The sequence below is a fragment of the Labrus mixtus genome, chromosome 2 (assembly GCF_963584025.1).
Source record: "Labrus mixtus chromosome 2, fLabMix1.1, whole genome shotgun sequence".
Lineage (NCBI taxonomy): Eukaryota > Metazoa > Chordata > Actinopteri > Labriformes > Labridae > Labrus > Labrus mixtus.
This window is the reverse complement of record NC_083613.1, coordinates 32,435,038-32,456,076: the sequence shown is the minus strand read 5'-3', so window position 1 is coordinate 32,456,076 and position 21,039 is coordinate 32,435,038. Positions and strand designations below refer to the sequence as shown.

Here is a 21,039-nt window from a genome sequence, read left to right as displayed (position 1 = left end):
TTATTTACATTTCACACAACGTCCCAACCCTACAAAAAATACAAACAACGTCTTACATAACAAAATAATTTATTTACACATTTACATTTCTGTTTTAATGACAAACATGTGCAAAATGTGTATGAAGTTTGGTTTATCCCTTTCCAGACCAAGCAGACACACACTCACACACCCTCCCATGATGACTTATCAAGCACCCGACAACGCCTGAGATCAGAATGTGTGATTAAACTTTATTATTAAAGATATGGTATATTTATGACTTCTATCTATACATCCAGGAATCTGTGTGTGTGTGTGTGTGTGTGTGTTAGTCGAGTTTCTACACAACCATTCGAACTTAAGACCCTGACACACCTAGCAGACGGCAAAGAACTAGTGGCGCTAAAGGTCGCCTCACAGCGCTTTTGTCTCGGCCAAAAAGTCGCACTTGAACACACAGCAAAGACTACAGCCGACAGCACGCGAGAGAGGAAATAACTCTCCATGCCAGCATGGGGTGGTAGTCCGTTTTTATGATAAGAGAAGACCATTTTCACACCGCTGTCGCTCACCACTCGTATTATAGGTAGCCCACTAATGGAGAATAATGTCTGATGAAAAGTAGAAAATGGCGCTGGCGTTGTCAGTTCTTGATCTTTCAGTGGAAAAAGTAAAGAAGAGGCGGGGGAGACAAATAAAGAGAAAGCGCATTAATGGGTGAAAGCATGGAGACTACAGCGGCATGCTCAAGGGGCTTTACTGAACCTGAGAGGAGAGCTGGAGATAAATTAAACCTTTCCGTTTGACTTTTACATGTTAGCTAACCGTGGTTAACAAACGTTGCATGGAATCACTCCGGCCCCTTTTGGTTTCCTCACTTTATTCTTTACATTTAGTTTGTTTACATATGTTCGGGAGGCTGTGACATATTTGACGGGCTCGTCTCACATTGGTGTTGTTTTTGTCGGCTTTTGTTCAAAGTGCAGCGCGGTCACGTGCTGCTGGTGGCGATTTGCATCATAGTTGTTGTTGTTGCTGCTATGAAACAGGTTCAGGTGTGACGACTTATTGACAAGGCACCAGTGAGCTGTCAACGGTCTCCAATCTTTCAACAGTCGTCATGTAATCTGGAGGAGTCTGTCTGCACTGTGTGTGTGTGTGTGTGTGTGTGTGTGTGTGTGTGTGTGTGTGTGTGTGTGTGTGTGTTGAGGCAGTGAACAGGTAGTGTGTCTTTGCAGTAAATTCCCTTCACATCCGAGGTTTTAGATCGCAGACTTCCACGTCCACAGAAAGATCTCTCTCCACTGAAGGGAAACATCGAGCCTCATTCACAAACCAACCCCAAGAAATGTTTTCTTAAAAACCCTCTTCTAAAGTTTTCAGGACGGCTCTGACATCCATTCAAGTTTTATCTTATCTGTGATTCGTTTTTTTACGGTGGCTGGGACGAGCAGAACAAAACTACAAATAGTGAAACACTTTGACGAAATTTGAGATGAAATGATAAAAATCTGTGACGTCTTTTAAATCGTCAGCTTTCAGAATGAATGTAGTCCTTGTATTTGTGCCCACTTATTTTTATCTTCCAGATTTTTACTTCATCTGGTGTTCTTTTCTCATTACAGCGTGAAGAACATCTTTTCTGATGGCGGCGCCGCCTGAACTCGTGCTATGACCTGATGTGTCTGTGCGCCCTGCATATTTTTAATCCTCTACTGACGCTTCTAAACATCATATCGTTTAATCAGCCTGTTTTGGTTTCATTCAAGAAAGCACTACATCCGCTTCAGAACTACTTCGGTAACTACCGGGGTTACCCACTTCTCTCGACTTCTCTTTTCCAATCCGCTGCGTCTTCACATCTCTGCGGCCTCATGCTCCTTTTATGAGAATAACAGGCGTCAATCTGTCTGTGCTAGTTGTGAAAAACATGCACGAGCCTCCAGTTTACGGGGACATGGCGTTCATCGATTTTTTTCTGTCTCAAGAACGAATTTAAGACAGTTGTTGAGGCTGTTTTGGTGAATGAGGCTGATGATGTTCTCTGGCATCAACAAAATCTGCATCTATGAATTGATTGTTTTCAAGTATGCACGATACAACAGGAGCTGGATAGCCTAGCGGTTATGTTGTACAGAGGGTACAAGCGGCTGTGGGTTCAAATCCCTTTGCTGCACCCCCTCCCCCCCTCCACTCTCTCCTCCCTAACATCTCCCGTCTCTCCTCAGCTGTCCAGTAAAGGCAAAAAAGGCCTCAAAAATAATATCATAAACAATACTTCATCCCTGAAGAGCGACACACTTAACGGTGTTCAATCGTCCCCCGCGGCGTGATTACATTTTGTTCTCGTTACTGTCAGAGGAGGTGTCAGGGTTGTTCCAAAAGACTCGCTGATACTGTTTGTGTTCAAAAAGAGAAAGACGTCTCCCTCTACACTTTGGCTGTCGGTCCTGACAGAACTGAAACGTTCTGGTTCCAGGAGCCGCTCAGAGATGACTCCACTCCTGGTTTCATATGTCAGACGGGGGACTCCCCGTTGCCATGGAAGCAACAAACGACCGACGTTTTCCACGATCATATACACAAGCCCCGACAGTCGTCATCGTAAACGTTCCTCTCCGCGTCGTCCTTACATCATGTCATGTGATGATGCCGGCGAATGTGTTGATGGGTAGAGGGAGTCCTTTGTTCATGTATTTGCTCAGGCCGGCGTCTTTGTTCTCTCCCAGCTTTAACTTGGACCGCATGGTTTTCTGGACGCAGTATCCCGGATCGAGACACGGGGTGATCTCCACGCTGAAACACACAAATAAAACAAACGAGTTAAAACGACACATTTGAGCAGCTCTTTGAACACCTACGACCTTAATGATGATGATGATGATGATGAGGATAGTTTTGTTTGATTAGGACGATGACAATATATATTCAAGAAACAGCTATCAATGTTGTGCTTCATCTCTGGTCACTTCCTGTCAGCACCTGTGGTCACTTCCTGTCAGCACCTGTGTGTCCAATCAGACTTAAAGCCTCCTCTCTACATCCTTGCTTTTGCTGTTCTTACGCTCTGATCTACATAGCTTTGGATAAAAGCGACTGCCAAATGAATTTTAGAAAGTCCATTTCACCTCAAGTTGCTCCCGCTGCCTTTTAACCCAATCTGCATCCAAGCTGTTTTGGCCGTCAATAAACGTGGCGTACCCTCCACTCGAGCACGGGGATGTGTGGTGGGAGTGGTTGCAGACAAAGTCTAATTTAGAAAGTGATCTATTCATCCGAGAGAGAAACTAAAGACAGCGTTCCGGTTAAACCCTCGTCGACACTGTCATCACTTATTGGACGTCTCTGTTATGTGTTGGTGGTTTCATATGAACCACACAATTTAATGATGGCTGTCAATGGTCAGTTTAATATAACCACCACTGACACACCACACCGTTATACGACCTTTACTTAGAAGTTGTGTGAGGTACATCTGAGGCTCCACTCTCTTCCCTTAAAAAAGTTTCTTTCAAAGTTTTTGATACCACGAGTTTAACAACGATCAGATCTTCATTCATTTTCTATTTTACAGCATCGAAAAGCAGAAAGCTTTATAAAAACTACAGATCCTCTGTCATATTTGAAGCTGAGAGAGACAGAAAAGTCAGCTTCAAAGTTTGTTTTATCTGAGAAGAGCAGCAGCGAACAGATCAACAACGGAGGCCTTCACCCCCCCACCCCCCCGCCCGACCTGCACGGGAAAAGCGGTATAGATAATAGATGTATTGATGTTTGAAATTCTGGTATCCTGGCAACCGTGCTCACCTCATCACATCTTTGTAGGACCTGTGAGGATCTTTGTCCAGCGTGAGAGTGAAGGTTCGATTCTCCAGAGAGCGAATCTTTATGTTGTTGCTGCGAATACTCGTCTGAATTCAAACAAAAAGGAGAAAGGGATTGACTCGTTTATAAAGTGTTCTTCAGGGAACATTCAGGAGAGATCTGAACAATGTGAGAGACGACATCGTCTCCACTCACCACGCTGTTGTTCTTAGATTTGGTCGGAGATTCGTTCAGCGTCAGCGTCAAACAGTTCAGATCTGAGAGACAAAGGAAGAATGAATAAAGAGAGTTTGATATGTCATAAAACAAACAAACAAATAAATCAAAAATACAGAGTTTAAGAGATGACACTGAACCTTCTGCTTCATTGGAGGGGATAGCGCTGATCTGAGCGCCGGTCATTCTGACCGAGAGTCCTTTGTCGACATCTCGTCCACTTAGCGTCACCTTCACACACACACACACACACACACACACACAAACAATATGAGAGCACACACACAAAGCACGCCCGTTTCAAATTTTAAGGATTCACACTAGAGATGGAACCGATCCGATCTTATATCAGTATCGGGTCAGATATTTATGTTATTTACGCATCAGATATCTCACTGAAAGATGGTTGAACACTGCTCACATATTGTCTCCATGACGACAGCTCCTTCTATTTGATCAAAAGTACAATTCTTACACTTCAATTTAAAAGATTTACTTTGAAAAACCTGACAGCAGTCGTTGCTGCTTCCTGTTTGGAGGAGCCAGCACAAAGTTCAGATACATGTCTTTGAAATGTTTTACATTTTATGTATTTATATATTTTATTGCTCCTTGAATAATAATAAATATACTAATTTGTATTTAGAAATACACTTTAACAGATATTTGCACACTAAAGGTTAATCACATTTCTAGGATGTCTTTTATTTATAATTCTGAAATTTTAAGTCTAGTTTTTAAAAACTGATCTCAGTATTTGTGATGTCTTGTTTTTTGGGCCTAAATGGTATTTGTTAGTTTTGTGTGGTGTCTAATTTCCTGCAAAGGGTAAATAAAATACTCATCTATCTTTCATCTATCTATCTGTAATAATCTGGGTCACATGTGAGTGTTAGACAAACATGGTGAGGTGTGTTTTGGATATTTTGTGACCTTTAAGGCGTTTAAAGATAACCGTTATGTAAGGATGTGTGTGAAACCTTTTCAGGAATCAAACAAAATCAAACTTACCCGTTTGTAATTAATCGAGACAACCGCTCCGCAAAGCTCCCCTGAACTCTTCCTCTGTTTATCTGATACAGAAAAAGCGTGTCGTCAGACTTGGTGGTTACACAACAACAAATAAAATCAACCAAAAACATCAGAGGGGACAAGAGGAAAAGTCGTCCACACGTTTCCTGGATTCACCTTTCGTCGACGCCATGAACTGTCTGAAGTCGGGGAACTCGACTTCCAGATGGGTAAGAAAGACGTCCTCCACAGGATCCTTAGTGCTGCTGTTGAAGGTGATCTAACGGGGGGGGGGGGGTACACATTACTTGAATGAATAATGTGAGTACAGCAGGTTCTGGTGTTTGTAGTGTGATCATATTGAGATGAGGTAAATGAAAATGCATATCGATACCTTAACGAAGTAGATGGTGAAGTAGACGGACTGCTGGCCGGTTCGGACGTAGTACGATATGACATCAGACACGATGGGGTCTTTCGGCATACTTGCGTTTGCTTGTTGCTAGAGAAGAAGAAGAAGAAAAAAAAAAAGAAGACGTGAAGTGAAGCTGCACGTCTGCATGAGGCTGCAACCTCAGACTTATTCTGGTCTCAGTGTGGTCATCATCCGGTGAAGAAAAGGAGGCATGTCAACTTCTTGTCAGGTAACGCAGCCGTGCACCGTAATGAGTCACTTCAGGAACAAACGGTGACCTCGCTGTAGTTTTAAAGCGAGTGAATTATTTGCGGGTTTGCACATATTTCCTGTCTGATCAGGAAATAAAAGATCTCAAACATGCAGTAAAAAGTAATGGTGCGTTGTCGGTCATGCAGCGGCCGTTGTCAACAAACTGTTGTCATGGAGACAGGGCGGAGGTGCAGCGCTTTTCTTCTCAGCTCACAAACGCTTCATGTAAGCAGCTCCACAGCCAGCGCTTTTCTGCCCGGATAAAAACGCTAGGTGGACACGGAGCCTTAAGGCAGACAAACAGTTTGAATGAAAATCTTCTTTTCTTTGAACGCTCTTTCGTTTAAATATTTAAATAGTCATATAATGTCTATTTAAATATTCTACATGTTATGTTTCATGCTGTGTCTCCTCATTCAGAGCTCACTGCGGTTTCGAGGCGTCTTTCAGTTCAGCTCGCTGTGGCTGTGGCTTCAGTGAAATCAACGCATTCATTTTTCCGGCAGCAGAAGTTGTTATGCAACTTCCTGCGCCTCGACTCGCACACATTGACTAAATGGGATGCGGTAATGTGTTGACATTTTCATAGAGGCTCAATCATTCAGACACACTTGAGCTGCAGAGAAATATAAACTAAAAGAGAATCGACTTTTTTTTCTGAACCACTCCGACACAAACAAGGATGTCATCTCATTTTGTTGTATAGATTTGAAGTGTACTGTACCATTGCTGCCAGTTTGGGGATCATGCAGCCTAATCCCTTGATGTTTGTGTTGTACCACGGGTCCACCATGCTCAGGTAGGAGCCCAGAGAGCAGAGCTTTCCCTTCAACTCAGGGATGTTTTCCTAGAAAAGACATGAGCATAAATGTGGGATCAAAAAAAAAAGTGTGCCTTCAGGCCTCAATACAGGTTAAAATTAAAGGTCACATATTCTGTAAAATCCACTTCACCATGTTTCTCTAACTCTAATATGTATCTCTAGTCTGTCTACAAATCCCCTATCCTCTCCGTCTTTTTCCTGCTCCACTTTTCAGAAAATGTGTGCTCAAACAGGCCGTTTGGAGATTTTCCCTTCATGACATCACAAAGGGCAGTAACCCCTCCCCCAGGTGGGTGACACTCCCACAGCTAGGTGTTTGTTCTGCCCTCTGAGTCTGCCTTCTCACCGTAAACAATAGGACATGGAGCGAGAAAGACAGAGACATCCAAACCCTTCCAGAGAGGGGGCGTGGACAGACCCAGCTCATTTACATATTTAAAGGTACAGACACAGAAACAGCCTGTTCTGAGCAGGGCTGAAATAGAGGGGTTTATAGACATGATCAAATACAGGATCAGAGTGGATTTAGAACAAGAAACCTCACACACATGTTTTGAGGAGCTCTGAGACTTATGAGGTGCGTGCCTCAGTATTTTACACCGGACTTTCTAGATGAAAAATTTGGTATTTAAAGAAAGTACATCTACATTTTGGCGCCCCCTGTTGATGAAGGGGTATGTCATATCTATTTGCTGATCTTGACCTGTACATGTGTATGTGATATTTTTTGAAAATCCTATCCTTTCTGTTTTCAGTCAAAATGATCCCTCATTAAGACTCCCTGCTGTGGAAAATGTTTTTTAAAAAGTCTGTTTCTGCAGCAGCATGTTTATTGCCTCGTCTGTCACCGACCCCAGGGCCGGGGTTTCACTTTGTAGAAATGGTCAAAGTATTTTAGCTCATTAAGAGGAATGAATATGATATTCAGTTGTATAACCATCTAAAAAAAAACCTCCTCACAGGAGCGTTACGATTCTTGATGTCAGTAGAAAATTGTTCTCAGGTGATTTCCCATCACTTAATTACAGAGTGTTTCTCATGCATCGTCACTACACTGTTACATAAAGCAGAGGTGTGGTGACTCTTCACACAGTAACAGGCTGGTGGGTGTGTTGGCAAGAGGAAGTTGTTGGCTTTACCTTGCTGGGGGAGATGGGAGTTGTGGGCTTGCAAACAGGGATGTAGTAAAACTGGAGGTTGACTTTCATTGCAAGAAAAAGCTTCCGCGCTTCCCTTTTCCTGCAGAAAGAAAAACCCCAAAATACATGAGAAGCGCAAAATGTTTGTGTGACGATCCCAGAGAGAAGGTTTCAGAATTCAACATGTGACATTTGAAAAACGAGAAGTACAGCTTAGCAGTAAAACCAAAAAACGTATTCAAACAAAGATCTGCATCTTCTTTCTTGTTGTGCTGACATCTTGTGGAATATTGTAAACCCTCACCTGAAGAAGTAGTAAGCCTTAGCGAGGCGTCCGAGGACCCTGTCGTCTCCCATGGCGACTATCCTGGCAGTGAAGTGTTTCTGCTGCTTGTTGAAGGAGTGTCGCAGGACGCTGCTTCCCACCATCCTCTGACGAGTCGAGCCTCTCTCTCCCCCACTCCCTCCTCCCACCTGGCTTGCGTGGTCCTCCAAAGTGTCCTGCATCAGCAGCATGTTGTCCTTCATCGTCGGCTTCATCTTGATGGCTTTACGTCGGGACAGCCTTGAGTCTTGCTCGCTGGGAGAAAAAAAACCAAGTGTTTACGGTCATATTCAAAGTCCTAATCGTTTTCATCTGATATGTGGTTTGGAAACTAAAACATGCGATGCAAAAGTACTTTTTGTATGTCAAATCGATTTAAATAGATAGGAATGTTTTTACCTCTTGCATTGCTCCAGTGGTGCACTCAGGCTGGCAGAGTCCAGAGACGACGACAGGGAGGGATCGGCGCCGGGGGGCAGGTCTCTCTCGATGCCGCTGTCGTTGGACATGACGGAGAAGCGCGTCATGTCGGAGGGCGTCAGCTCGCTGGGAGACTCGCCCAGCTCGGGGTCCTCCTGGCTGAGGGAGAACTGCTCCGACATGGAGCTCGATCGCAACCACTTGGTCAGCACTCGCCCTGTTTAACGTTTTGAAGATAAATCATTCAGAGGAAGTGGACAGTCACGGAGCAAACCAGCAGAAACCACATCAAGGAATGACCCTTAGTCCTGTCAATAATTATTAAGACTTGAGCACAGACATGAGTTTCCTGCTTTGTGTAATTTTATCTTTCAGAGCTTTAGGATGTACATGCACTCTTTTCATTGAATTGTCTTTGAATACAAATCTTGGCAGCTTTTTGAAAACTTAAAATCAAGAAGGAATGCATATAAAGGAAATACCCCCGCCTAAACTTGTTTCAATTAAAGAATTTTGGGCAACAACATGTGCACATGTCAGCCTCTTTCACTTCAGCTGACTGGTTGAAACAACTTCCTGTAGACCCCCCACTGTGTTGGGAGAAACTCACAGATATCCAGCGCCTCCGTCCACAGGTGGAAGCTCATGTCAGGGTTAGGGAGAGGGCAGTCACACAGCGGGCCGCCGACAGACAATGGCTCTGCAATACACACACACACACACACACACACAGAAGGAAGACTGATAAGAAGAGACCAAAACTGTCACAATGACACTCAAAACAAGACAACTCACAGAGCTTCCTGTCTGTGAACACTTCTCTTTCTCTCTATCTCTCTCTCTCTCTCTCTCTCGCTCTCTCTCTCTCTCTCTCTCTCTCTCTGTCAGCTCCTGAGCGGAGGGAAGAGCAGGTTGATCGGACGAGTCGCTGACTTGACACTTTGTGTGGAACAGAGTGGATGTATCGAGAATAGATATCCGGAAAATTATAAAAATACAGACATCTGACTCGACTGATTTAACCAAAGAGGAAAACGCTTTTATAGAATGGGGGTCACATGTTTGATCTCTAGGGTCTCTGTGGCCACAGGAAACACGTCCATCACCGGGAGCTCAGGCTTAAGTCCAACACTGAACTCTGAACTCGCCGACAGAGAAGACGATCAGTTTCCATCAAGAAGAGAGAGAAACAATTCACTAATCAAAGCTTTATTACTACAAACTAGACCTGCATGACACAAAATAAATCTGCAATGTGCAATAACATTATCAATTATTACGAGTTACCTGAATTTTAAACTTTAATGCAATACTAATAAACATCAAACTATATCCATAAATGTTTTTATTAGGGCCTGACAGATATGAGAGTTTTGGTTCCAATATCGATATTAGGGAGAGAAAAAATCTGATACCGATCTGTCCACTGATATCTTTCTTAGATCTATGTTCGATCTGTAGAGATAGATAGATGTAGATATACACATTCATATTGGCGCATATCTGTGACAAGAATAGCCGATAGTCACTTGATATTCTAATATCGGCCGATATTATTGGCTGGCCGATTAATCGGTTAATACCATGCCAATAATAATAGGAGTCCTAAGCACTGGTTGGTTAATTCTTTTTTTTTTTTTATACCAAAAATTCCAATCAAACTCCTGCACAATGTCTACATTTTTACAATTTAATTTTGGTACCTAAACATAGAACCCACACATTTTTGCAAATGAGACAATGTCACATCCTCAGCTCTCTTTAGGAGACGCAAAAGGACTTGAGAAACTTCTGTATATGCCGACCTATGATTTTTTTTTCTTTAAGGTTTAATTTTCTTGAAGGGCAAAAAATATGACTGAAAATCTGTAGATTAAAAGAAGAAACAACCATGGTACTTTTTGGTTCTATTGAAAGTAAAAAAAACAAAAAAATAGACAGACTGGCATCTTTCTCATGATCATGATCTGTCCTTTTGATAATTAGTGTAGAATTTCTATGTATAGTGTGTATATGTGTGTGTATGTATATGTGTGTATGTTTGTCTTGTATGTCATTGTTTAGTTACTCTGCTGTGTTTTAAGTAGGAAAATAATAAGATTTTTCCAACACTGTATTGTAGGTTCATCTTGGTGTTCTTGATTTGTACTTTGCCTGTTATTGTGCTATCATTTATTTCTATTTTTGTCTTTTTCTGAGTGGACCCGAGGAAGAGTAGTCGCTACTTAGGTAGTGACTAATGGGGATCCAAATAAACAATAAACAATGATTTGAAGGGGAGGTGAGTGCTTCAAAAGTGTACATGAGCATGAGGGACAAACATGTGTCAAGTTTAAAGCAGCCGTCATTTCTTATATTTGATCTCTGGTTTGTTTAAAAGGTAGACAGCAGCTCTTGTGGTTGTCCTTTCTTGATTTAGACAAAGACAGAGCAGCCGTGGCTGACCACAGAGACCTCCTCCTACCTGAATCTGCATCAGAGACGATCTCGCTGTACAGCTGCTGAAGACGCCCCCTCAGCGCTGCACCCTCCCCTCTGACACCTTCCTCCGCACTCTGCTCCACAGTCGCCGTCACTTCCTGAAAGTGCGTCTCCACGTCTTGGCCCATGTCCTGTCCGAGCAGCAACCACACACACAAAACACAAAGGAAGATAAATACACACGGACTCTGTATTAATAGCAAAGAGGCGAGGGGTCAATAGCGCTGGCGTGTGTCTGCCTACGTGTGCGTCCTGCTGAGGTGTTACTTTAGGCTCAGTGCCAGGAGACACTTCCACCGCTCAGCTTTAAGACAACAGACCTTCATTCAGGAAGTTTCATACGACATGTAAAGATAGCACAGAGACTCTGAAGCTATTTTTAGATCAAGCAGAAAACTTCGCTGCCATCACCAAAAACCTCATGAATCACTCCGATGAGTACTCCACACACGCTCTATGTGTCCTGTGTTTATTTCTTCCCCCCTTCAGCAGCTACAGTCAGTATTTTCAGTTGTGCATCCACAAGGGAAAACATTGGTAACTTTGCTAAAAGTAATAACAGAGGTTGTGAAACAGTCAGGACCAAAAAAAAACATCTTAGTCACATTTTCTTCCACAGACTAGAGACACACGTTTCAAACCTGTCAAAGACAACATAAATGTTATATCATGCAATGTCATGTGTTCCAGAAGCTTAAGTTCAAGCCATAAAATTTACCTCCTTCTAACAGTTATGTCCATTTGTTGTATTAGGGCTGTGACATACCGGGTTTTTATACGATTCGAGTAAAAATCAAAGTTTATCAATCTAAGTTTTGATACCATGGCAACAACAATACAACAAGAGGTTTATTTTTAGAGATAGGACAGTGGATAGAGCGAGAAATCGGGGAGAGAGAGTGCAGGAAAGGAGCCACAGACCGGATTTGAATCTGGGTCGACGCTTAGAGGACTACAGCCTCTGCACCCGCTCTAACCACTAGGCTAACTGAGCCCCGAATTTCATGTTTTTAATTGACAAAAAAACTCCTTAACACTTTCTTAACAGCACAAATGCATTGGCAACATTTTGGTATCAGTGAGTTGCCAACAAGCTTCTGTACTTTTAATAGTATCGATCATGAAAATAGAGGAGACTGTTTCGTCTCTAAAACTGTGGTTTTAAAAAGTTTAATATAATTGAAAATTGGACATCTTCATGTTGAGCAGATTATTGTTGTCCTCTCACATTTAAGCACATTTGGGAGGCATTAGCTCAGTCTGTAGGGACTTGGGTTTGGATGCTGGTTCAAGTCCTGGTGCGGACCAAAATATGGAAGTTGGTCTTGTTGCTGAAGAGGTGCCAGGTCAGCCCTGGTACGCTATCTGCATAGCGGTGTGTAGCAGCCCCACTCTGACATCTCTCCATTATTGCTCCTGTTTGTGCATGTGTGTACATCTGGTCTATGTGTGTGAGAAGCATGTCAGTGACAGGGATTAATAAAGCATGTAAAATAAACAAAATAAAATAAATTACAGCAAGCACCTGGTCGTCAGCAGTGGAGATGGATGAGGGGTGGTTGTGGCTAGAATTGGCCATCTACTTCTAACTAAAGCAGTGGTTTTTATTCTGCAGTCGTGTCATTAGGTTAGATACTGAATCACAAAAAACAGCTCCAGAGGGCACAGCTGTCACTGTGTAAAATGGCATTATCAGCAGCTTTACACTCAGCGTAGCATCCTCTGTCATCAGTGTGTGAAAGGGAGACAGTTGACATGCTGTGTAAAGGGCTTTGAGTAGCTGGAAGTCTAAAAATAAAAGCTCTATAGAAAGGCAGTTTTTTTCTCATAAATGCTTACAGCCGTCATGGTGCACTTGTTGCTATACAGGATGTGTTCAGACAGGAATGGGCCAGGCTCCTAGAAAGAGGAGTATATTGATTTATAAGTTCCCCTTGGTGTTCTTTATCAAGTCCTGAGATTATTTCAATGGATTTTTCTGTCAGTCAAACTTCACCGATAAAATTGGCGTCTTTATTTCTGCTATTCTCCTACAGATGGCCAAAGAAGGCTATCCATGTTCATGTTGTTTGTTTGTTTGGATCCCCATTAGCCTCAGCATAGCAATAAACTATTCTTCATGGGGTCTGAAGTTTGCAATGTGACAATACAATTTACTCGTGCAGCTTTATTCTTTATACTTGACCAAACCACAGAGCAGTAGTCTAGGCTTGATTGACTTGTTGTGTCTTTTCACACCTTTTGATCACGGACAAAGTATCTCCCATTTCAGTTTCTAATTTCTGTACACGCTTGTCAAATCTGTCGTCAATGATAAGTTTAAGTTTGACATCTTTTTCTTGCTTTATCAAAGTCTGATTTATACTCAGATCAAGCTTTAGTTTAGATCATAAAGAGTAACTACCACCGACTTTAACTCTCTCTCTCTAAATTAGTTAATCTAAATTGATATCTCCTTCTGCTAAATATATGTTGGAGTCATCCGCATACATCGACATAAGTGCTTCTTCTAATGCTGAGGGAAGATCATTAGTGGAAATTGTGAACAAGAGTGGCCCGAGACAGCTTCCTTGTGGCACTCCATGTTTGGTTTTTCACTTAATTCATAAGTTAGAACCAGCACAAGAAAGCCCAATTACAGCTTAAAAATCAGTTTCTTGTGCTCACCAGAAACTGTCAGGTAAGCACGAGAAACCTCCTCGTGCTCACAACTTTTTTTCTGGTGCGCAGCAAAACTGATTTTTTCTGCCAATATCTTCTTGAGGGCATATAGTTTTCGTTAGCGTTTTATAAAGCTTTGCGAGTCCAGAAAAAAAGCTTTGGTTTAAAAAGCAAACCTACAATCAACAGAACAGAACAAGACTCAGACAGCAAACAGCCTAAGGATGACAACAATATTCACAGCGACCTTAAAGGGTAGGCACTAAGTGAGGACAAACGAACTGTAAATAAAAAGTCCCACTGACCTTCAGCGCTTGAGCCAGTTTCTGCCCGTCGCACTGCTTCGCTCCTAAAGCAGCCTGGATGGAGTGTTGGACCACGCTGCGCATGTGATCTAGAGGACTCAGACATCCACCTGCAGCTGATGCAGACGCCTCGATATCCCCCATAAGGACTTTTCCCAAAGAACCAGAGAAGATTTCTGGATCCGCAAAAACAAAGACCCTGCAGAGATTTACATCACATTATAGTTACAGATATGGAAGCCACACTCAGACAGGTGAAACAGTATTTGAAGATGACTCACCTCTCCTGAAAGGGATAGTGTTCACTCTTTAGTCTCTGCTCTGCTGTGACCATCCTCCGATACATCAGACCTGCCGATCAAACTGGTATTTAATTATGCTGTATGATTGCAATCGCTTGTAACTGACACATACGGTACATGATGAAAGGACAGTTATAAAACTCTGTTGTAATATTTTTTGTTTCTATCTTTCAGGTTTGGCTCCATTCCTCTCTGTCAGTGTTTCCAGTTTGTGTCTTTGCAATTACAAGAGTATGATTTAAAGTAGGGCTGTCAGCTGTCAGAGTCCCGTTTGTTGGCACCAGAATCAACACATACTGTACGTAAAGTTCCTCCCAGGAGCTTAAGGCGAGGCAGGTTTATTTCTAAAGCTTCTATTTCAGCAACAAGGCGTCAAAAGCATCACGACAAAGACATTAAAATAGAACATTTAAAAATCACTAAAATAAACAAATAAGTATCACGGAAAAGTAGGGTTCAACCGATATGTATTTTTGAGGCCGATACCGATAACGATATTATCGAAAAGAAAAATTCTGATACTGATATATTGGCCGATATCTTTCTTTGATCTATGTAGAGATAGATATTTACACACATTTATTGGGTTGATCCTTCAAATGCAGTTATCAAACACTTGTGGTCCCTGACCACAGAGTCTTACTGTCCCCAAGACCTGCTGGTCTCCCCTAATCTAAATGGATTCTGTTTAACAATCCACCTCAGATCGTCTTCCCGAGGATTCAGGCTCACAGGCTGCTCAGTCTGTGTCGAGTCACAGCTCACAGGCTGGTTCAGACTTCCAGATGAGCCCATGCGGAGGCACCCTACACAACCCAACTCTAGTAACCAATTGGAACCTCAGAATGCCTGAAAGGTGAAACTGAACTAGCAGCTATTTGTTCAGCCCTGATGGCAATGTACAATTCACCACTTCTTTTCATTTTATTACAAGCTGAGATTTGAACAATACCTGGAACAACCCGTTCTGTTCTGATCTGTCTCGCGTAGCTGAGGCCTAAAGTGCAGTAGGGCTGAGGGAAGGTCAGGAGTCTCTTACAAAATGCATATACCCTCTTGTACAGCTCGTCTGGAATGAAGGCTGTCTGGAAGATCAATAAACAAACAAAAGGTTAGCAATTAGACTCAGCAGTTTTCTAATGTATTTAAAGGTTACCCAATAGTAATTAAAATGTGACTCAAGGATTAGGCAGACAAGAATTCCTTTCTAATGTTTATTTCCTTGTTCGTTACTGGAAAAAGAAACCCAATTATCCTGTTTGGTTGTTTTTACAGTAACGACGCAGACACTCCCTAAATGGCACACCTTAAATGATGTCACTGTCAGGAACTTTTGATGAACTCAACATAGGGGATTTTTGTTGACGCATTGTGGTATAACCTCTGTAGCAAGATATAATCACACATCACCCGAAACCTTATAGCCTTATAATAACAGTTCTCCTAATTTGATTAAACAGCTGTGTTATCAGGTCAAACCAACAGGTGTTGCAGCGATGGAAGCGGGCAAGAGAACTGGTTCAGACAGAAGTGATTGTACCCCGGGTCGGGGGGGGGATCAGGGTGTAAGGGATGTCAACAAAAACAAAAAAAAACAGAAGCCTCTTAAAAGGAGACATTTTTGGTAGAACTATAGAATTGGATTGCATCATATTGCATAAGTGATCATAATGTTTGGACTGATTGTTGATTATATATCTTAGTCACATTTTACACCCCAAAAGGAGGAGAAGAGACCGTACCTGAATGATGGCATACATCAGTGTGTGGAGCAGGGGGATGATGCATTTGCGGGAGTCCCATCTCTCAGCCTGCAGAGAACACAAACACTTTATCAGATATCCCCATTTCAGCTTCTACGGAGGACTGTACAATGCTACTTTAAAGGTGCTATATAAATAAAGTCATCATTATACTTGAGCTAAAAACCATTGATGAACGGATTGATTGGTCCATTTATACAAAAATTAAAAAAAATTAAATGCAGTTTTTAAAAATAATATCCCTTTTTTATACAATTACAGAAGTTGATTGATTGAAAAAAACTGTGAATAATTATCATGATGATCAATTTCCAGTGGAAACATGACATCATAGGGATACAACTGGACCAGATTCTCCATCCAGACAACCTCCAACAAGTCAGGATAATGGGATGGTAGTACTTGTGATTATCTTGCTAGATTTTCTATTGGATTGTAAATATTAAAAGGAAGTCATGACTGTCTACAATGAGTGAGAAGCTCGAGTCCTGCTGGCTGTGTTGTTGTCGGGCTTGTTTTCACCGTCTCCTCGACTTTATCCATAACTTTTTTTTATCCTTCACGAAAGTTTCTGTACAAAAGTAATCCCAAACTATCGCCCATTCTTCTGCTGTCTGCCATGTTTGTTTACTCTAAAGTCAAGTTTTAACATGAGAGAGTTTGTGAGGTTTTGAGGGTCTGGACGGAACAAAAATGAACAAAAATGCTAAATCTATAACTGTTGGTTGTCATGTGTAGGGGTCTCTCAAATTTTTCTGCACCTTATTGAAACCTTTCAGTGTGTTCCAGGTTTCACATTTGAAAAACCACATACAGATCATTTTCAGCCGCAGTCGTCAAAGGTACAAAAACAAAGACAACATCAGTGCACAAGCTAAGATCTCCTACCTTCTCCAGCTCTTTTATCAGCACCCAGAGCAGAGTTAAGCTGTTTGCAGGATTGTTTTGAACCTTCTTGTGAAGTGTCCATCTCAGCATGCCTGCACGCACACGCACACACACACACACACACACACACACACACAAAGTATTAATGGAAGCAAACCTGTTGAATGTGTCAGACTTCTCTCCATCACACCACTAATCCAAAATATGTCTGATGACTAACAGCTGAACTGCCTTCACACCGGGCTGACACATCGAATGATTCCATTGTGTCTTCAACACAAGCAGGCAGACTTTAATAAATGTGTGTTCAGGGCGGAACAGTTTTTGTAGTTACAGAGAAAAAGGCGTTGAGGGCTAGGTCCCAAATAAAGTTGTCATCACATAATCCTCATTTTTAGAAACACTGAACCACTGTTTCAGTCGACAAGTTTCTCTCTGGCTGCTGTGAGTGATCACAGCCAACAGCGAGGACAGATAAAACTCAATGCTAAAAATTTTTTTCAATATCTCAAGGCTTTTTTCTTAATTTTAATGTGTTTTGTCAGGATCATTTTGTACCTTTGTTGAAACAGTCTGGCGGCTGTTGTTGGTCTGTTTCCCTGGGCAGCACAGCCTGGATGCTGCGGTACAGCTCGGCCTCTGGGACTGTCGGGGAGCAGCCGACTGATGGAGAGATCGAGAGGTTTTGATGTTAAAGTCTCAATATGAAAGGTGTTAAAAGTAGCAGCAACTTTTGATTTAAAGGTCACATATTCTCCTCCTCTTCAACCAGTTTAAATAAGTCTCAGATCTCCTCAAAACATGTCTGTGAAGTTTATCCTGCATTTGATCATGTCTATAAACCCCTCTATTTCAGCCCTGCTCAGAACAGGCTGTTTCTGTGTCTGTACCTTTAAGTATGTAAATGAGCTGGGTCTGACCACACCCCCTCTCTGGAAGGGCTTGGGTGTACTCTGGCTTTCTCGCTCCTATTGTTTACTGTGAGAAGGCAGACTCAGAGGGCAGAACAGACACCTAGCTGTGGGAGTGTCACCCACCTGGGGGAGGGGCTACTGCCTGCATGAAGGGAAAATCTCCAAACGGCCTGTTTGAGCACACATTTTCTGAAAAGTGGAGCAGGTAAAAAGATGGACAGGATGGACTTTTCTCATGATTGGGGGGTTTGTTGTAGGCATGCAACAATTCTCAATAAAATATTGAACCGTTCGGTACGGCATCCACGGTCCAATACTGACTTGCGGTTTTAACGGTTTGGCGTTTAACTAGTTTCCGCACATTGTATTTCTCTCTAAATTGGTTCTGTTTATGTGTGCCTGTGAGTCAGTGCGCAGGGATGAGGAAACCCGGCCCGCCAAGTGAGTTAATAGCCAATCACCACCCGCTACAGATTGGTGACGCTGACAACAACATTACTTTTAGCACGGCGAGCAGTGAGGAGCACTGAAGGGCCGCTAGGGCCGGTACAGTGACAGTCTATAGATCATACAGGCTGCAGTCATTGCTTAAGTAGCGTCTCACTATAGACCAGTTTCTGATAGTGTGGAGCGAGCATGTGCGCCTGGAAAACATGTACTGCGCAGTGTTTCCCACTCGTCCAGGTATATTAACGGCCGCAAGCGCCCTTTTTTCGAAAGCCTCCCTCCCTCAATATGTCAAAATCATGCATTAAAAAATAACTGTGGGTCTGCGAACGTGAGAGGGAGAGAGAGCTATACGGGTGAGCGAGAGTCGGGGATCGTGCCATTACACATATAAGTGGACGGACAAGAAACAAAAAGTGAAATTGATCATCTGCTCTACAGTTTACATGTTAACCAGTGAAGTATGTGAACTACATGGCAGGCTGCTGTCTGTTAACTAACTGATGTCTTTCAACATCAACTGAGTGCTCCTCTGCGTCTGCGCATCACCCTCACTGCTCTTATTAAAAACTCTAAACTGATCATAAACCACGTCTGAACCTTCAGTGTGAGGTTTGATGTCTTTTGAAATGTTCTTAAATCGCTTGAGCTGCTGTTAATACTCAAAATATTTACAATACTGAACATTACAAGAATAAGAGAGGAGCAATAATCGTAACTAAAAGAGAAATATGACAGTATGCCACCAATGCACTTTTTTGTTGACATTCATTGAGCTAATTGTAGTTTACTTCATGTTCAAATCTAATCTGACCTTTGCAATAGGCTGAAAGGAGAGCACCTGAATTTGTTTTGCTTCACAGTAAAAAAAATAGTTTTAAAATGAAAAAAAGTAGCTCTCTTTCTTAATCCCTTGATGTTCTGTAAAATTGCCTAAAACACTTAACACTGGAAACATTTTAACGGCCCGGCCCGTCAGAACCGAACCGTGACCAAAAAACCGAGGTACGTATTGAACCGTGGGCTGACTGTATTGTTGCATCCCTAGTTTGTTGACAGAATAGGGTCACATATGAGTGCTAGAGAAACATGGTGAAGTGTATTTTGTATAATATGTGACCGCTAAACCGTTGGATTCCACTTTTTTAAAATACTCAATACATTGATTTGAGGCAAGAATAGTTTTGTCACAATACTAGATTTTTTATATTTTGATACGTTTTAGGTCCAATTCAAATATATATAGATACCTGTTTGATACCCCGGCAAGATAAATGCAAAAATAATGCAGCTCAATCATCCCTTCTGGGCCTCCGTACATGTGTGGTGGTGACTGTGTCTGAAGAAACCCTGTCCTCTGACGGGATTTTACTGTTTTGTTTTGGTTGACATGGGAAGTTTTGGGCAAGGAGCTGGTGTGTGTCCTATTCAAACCAGCAACTATGAGGAACTAAAAGTAGCAGCAGAGAAGGGAAAATATAATCATAGTGAGACAAAATGCCAAGCGCGTAAAGCTTGTAACAAAATGAGGTTGAAACTTGTGTTGGCTTTTGACTTCCTGTTGGACAGCCAGGTTAGCTTGTGCTAGCGTGCGGTACCGTACAGTGTAGGTACAATCAGTAAACGTCCACACTACGCCCTGCAGTGAGTGTGCTTCAGGGGGCGATGAGCCCAGGAGGAGGGGCCCAGTTTGTCGTTTTTTTAAGCTTCTTATTCTTCTATAATATTGATTCAATTTTTGACAACCTAAGGCCAGAAACATGTAACTGAATGAGTGCAGACTTTTTAATTAAGCAATTATAATAATTATGCAAAATGGAGATTAAAGCTTTCACTGAGTGTGTTTCTGTACGTACCTGTTGACTCCATGCTGCACATACTGCTCGTGTTATCCCACAGGGCCCTGTTGGTCATGTCTCACATGCATTGTGATTGTCTCAGCTGTAAAAAAAAAGAAGAAACGGACAGGAAGAGTCAATCGAGTTTTGAGCAACGTAAGCTTTTTTTCTGTCTGCTTGCTAAATTTACACACATACACCGAGGGGAAACTTTCTCAGTTCACAGTGAGATAAAGAAATCATCGAGAGGCCTCCAATGAACATTTAAGAAGTGCAGGTGCTGCTGAAGACTTCGATCTTAAAGTGTGGTGTTTAAAGTCTACAGAGGTGAACACCTACACACACATTTACACACCTACAAGAACACACTTGTGGCTACATGAGTACGTGACATCTCTAAAACCTCCTCAACACTGTAGAGACATACTGCCAAATCTAGACCTACGGCTAGGTTTCAGAGCCAACAGTACGAGAAGTGATTAGAGCCAGACTGATTTGTCACAGCCAGCCAATATTTTAAGCCGATATTAGCATATTCAGTGGCTATCGTATCAGCTAATTTTACCGCAGATTTGTGCCGATATTACTAGATTTATTAACAAGGTAAAAAACATTTGAATTACACTAGCAGTTCTCTTTCACCAGCAGAGGGCGCTATATGGATTACAACAAGCAGTGTCAAGCTGTGATGCACGTACATGCACAGTTACTTTCCAGTTGAGTAACCATCTTGTCTTTATTCTAAATCTTTTCCACAAGTGTTTGATAACTGCATTTGAGGGATCAACAAAATAAATATCTAAATCTATCTATCTCTACAGATCGAACATTGATCTTAGAAAGATATCGGCCGATATATCTGTATCAGATTTTTCCTCTTACTAATCTTGATGTCGGTATTGGCCCCAAAAATCCATATCGGTCAGTTCCTACCTCTCTGTGATTCTTAACAGTTTGTTTGAGTGATCAATCTCCCTCTACAGATTGAACATAGATCTAAGAAATATATTGATATCTGTATCGGCCCCAAAA

At 42.1% G+C, this 21,039-nt stretch overlaps 1 protein-coding gene across 2 annotated transcripts in view; it reads right to left on the bottom strand.

Annotated features, from left to right (window-relative positions):
• Nucleotides 1-1,423: 1,423 nt before the first annotated feature.
• Nucleotides 1,424-21,039, bottom strand: part of LOC132992838 (phosphoinositide 3-kinase regulatory subunit 6-like) — a 108,200-nt gene continuing 88,584 nt past the window's right edge. For both annotated transcript variants that reach the window (XM_061062376.1, XM_061062368.1), the window contains 20 exons: nucleotides 20,026-20,110; nucleotides 17,367-17,471; nucleotides 16,809-16,900; nucleotides 15,900-15,968; nucleotides 15,110-15,242; nucleotides 14,137-14,206; nucleotides 13,856-14,054; nucleotides 10,873-11,020; nucleotides 9,019-9,108; nucleotides 8,388-8,625; nucleotides 7,968-8,243; nucleotides 7,664-7,763; nucleotides 6,426-6,548; nucleotides 5,429-5,536; nucleotides 5,212-5,314; nucleotides 5,035-5,096; nucleotides 4,164-4,254; nucleotides 4,003-4,064; nucleotides 3,790-3,893; nucleotides 1,424-2,778 (listed from right to left, as the gene is read on the bottom strand). In XM_061062376.1, the coding sequence (XP_060918359.1) occupies nucleotides 2,622-2,778; nucleotides 3,790-3,893; nucleotides 4,003-4,064; nucleotides 4,164-4,254; nucleotides 5,035-5,096; nucleotides 5,212-5,314; nucleotides 5,429-5,536; nucleotides 6,426-6,548; nucleotides 7,664-7,763; nucleotides 7,968-8,243; nucleotides 8,388-8,625; nucleotides 9,019-9,108; nucleotides 10,873-11,020; nucleotides 13,856-14,054; nucleotides 14,137-14,206; nucleotides 15,110-15,242; nucleotides 15,900-15,968; nucleotides 16,809-16,900; nucleotides 17,367-17,471; nucleotides 20,026-20,083 (2,388 nt within the window). In that variant the 5' untranslated portion in view covers nucleotides 20,084-20,110 and the 3' untranslated portion in view covers nucleotides 1,424-2,621. The remainder of the gene's footprint in view (nucleotides 2,779-3,789; nucleotides 3,894-4,002; nucleotides 4,065-4,163; nucleotides 4,255-5,034; nucleotides 5,097-5,211; nucleotides 5,315-5,428; nucleotides 5,537-6,425; nucleotides 6,549-7,663; nucleotides 7,764-7,967; nucleotides 8,244-8,387; nucleotides 8,626-9,018; nucleotides 9,109-10,872; nucleotides 11,021-13,855; nucleotides 14,055-14,136; nucleotides 14,207-15,109; nucleotides 15,243-15,899; nucleotides 15,969-16,808; nucleotides 16,901-17,366; nucleotides 17,472-20,025; nucleotides 20,111-21,039) is intronic.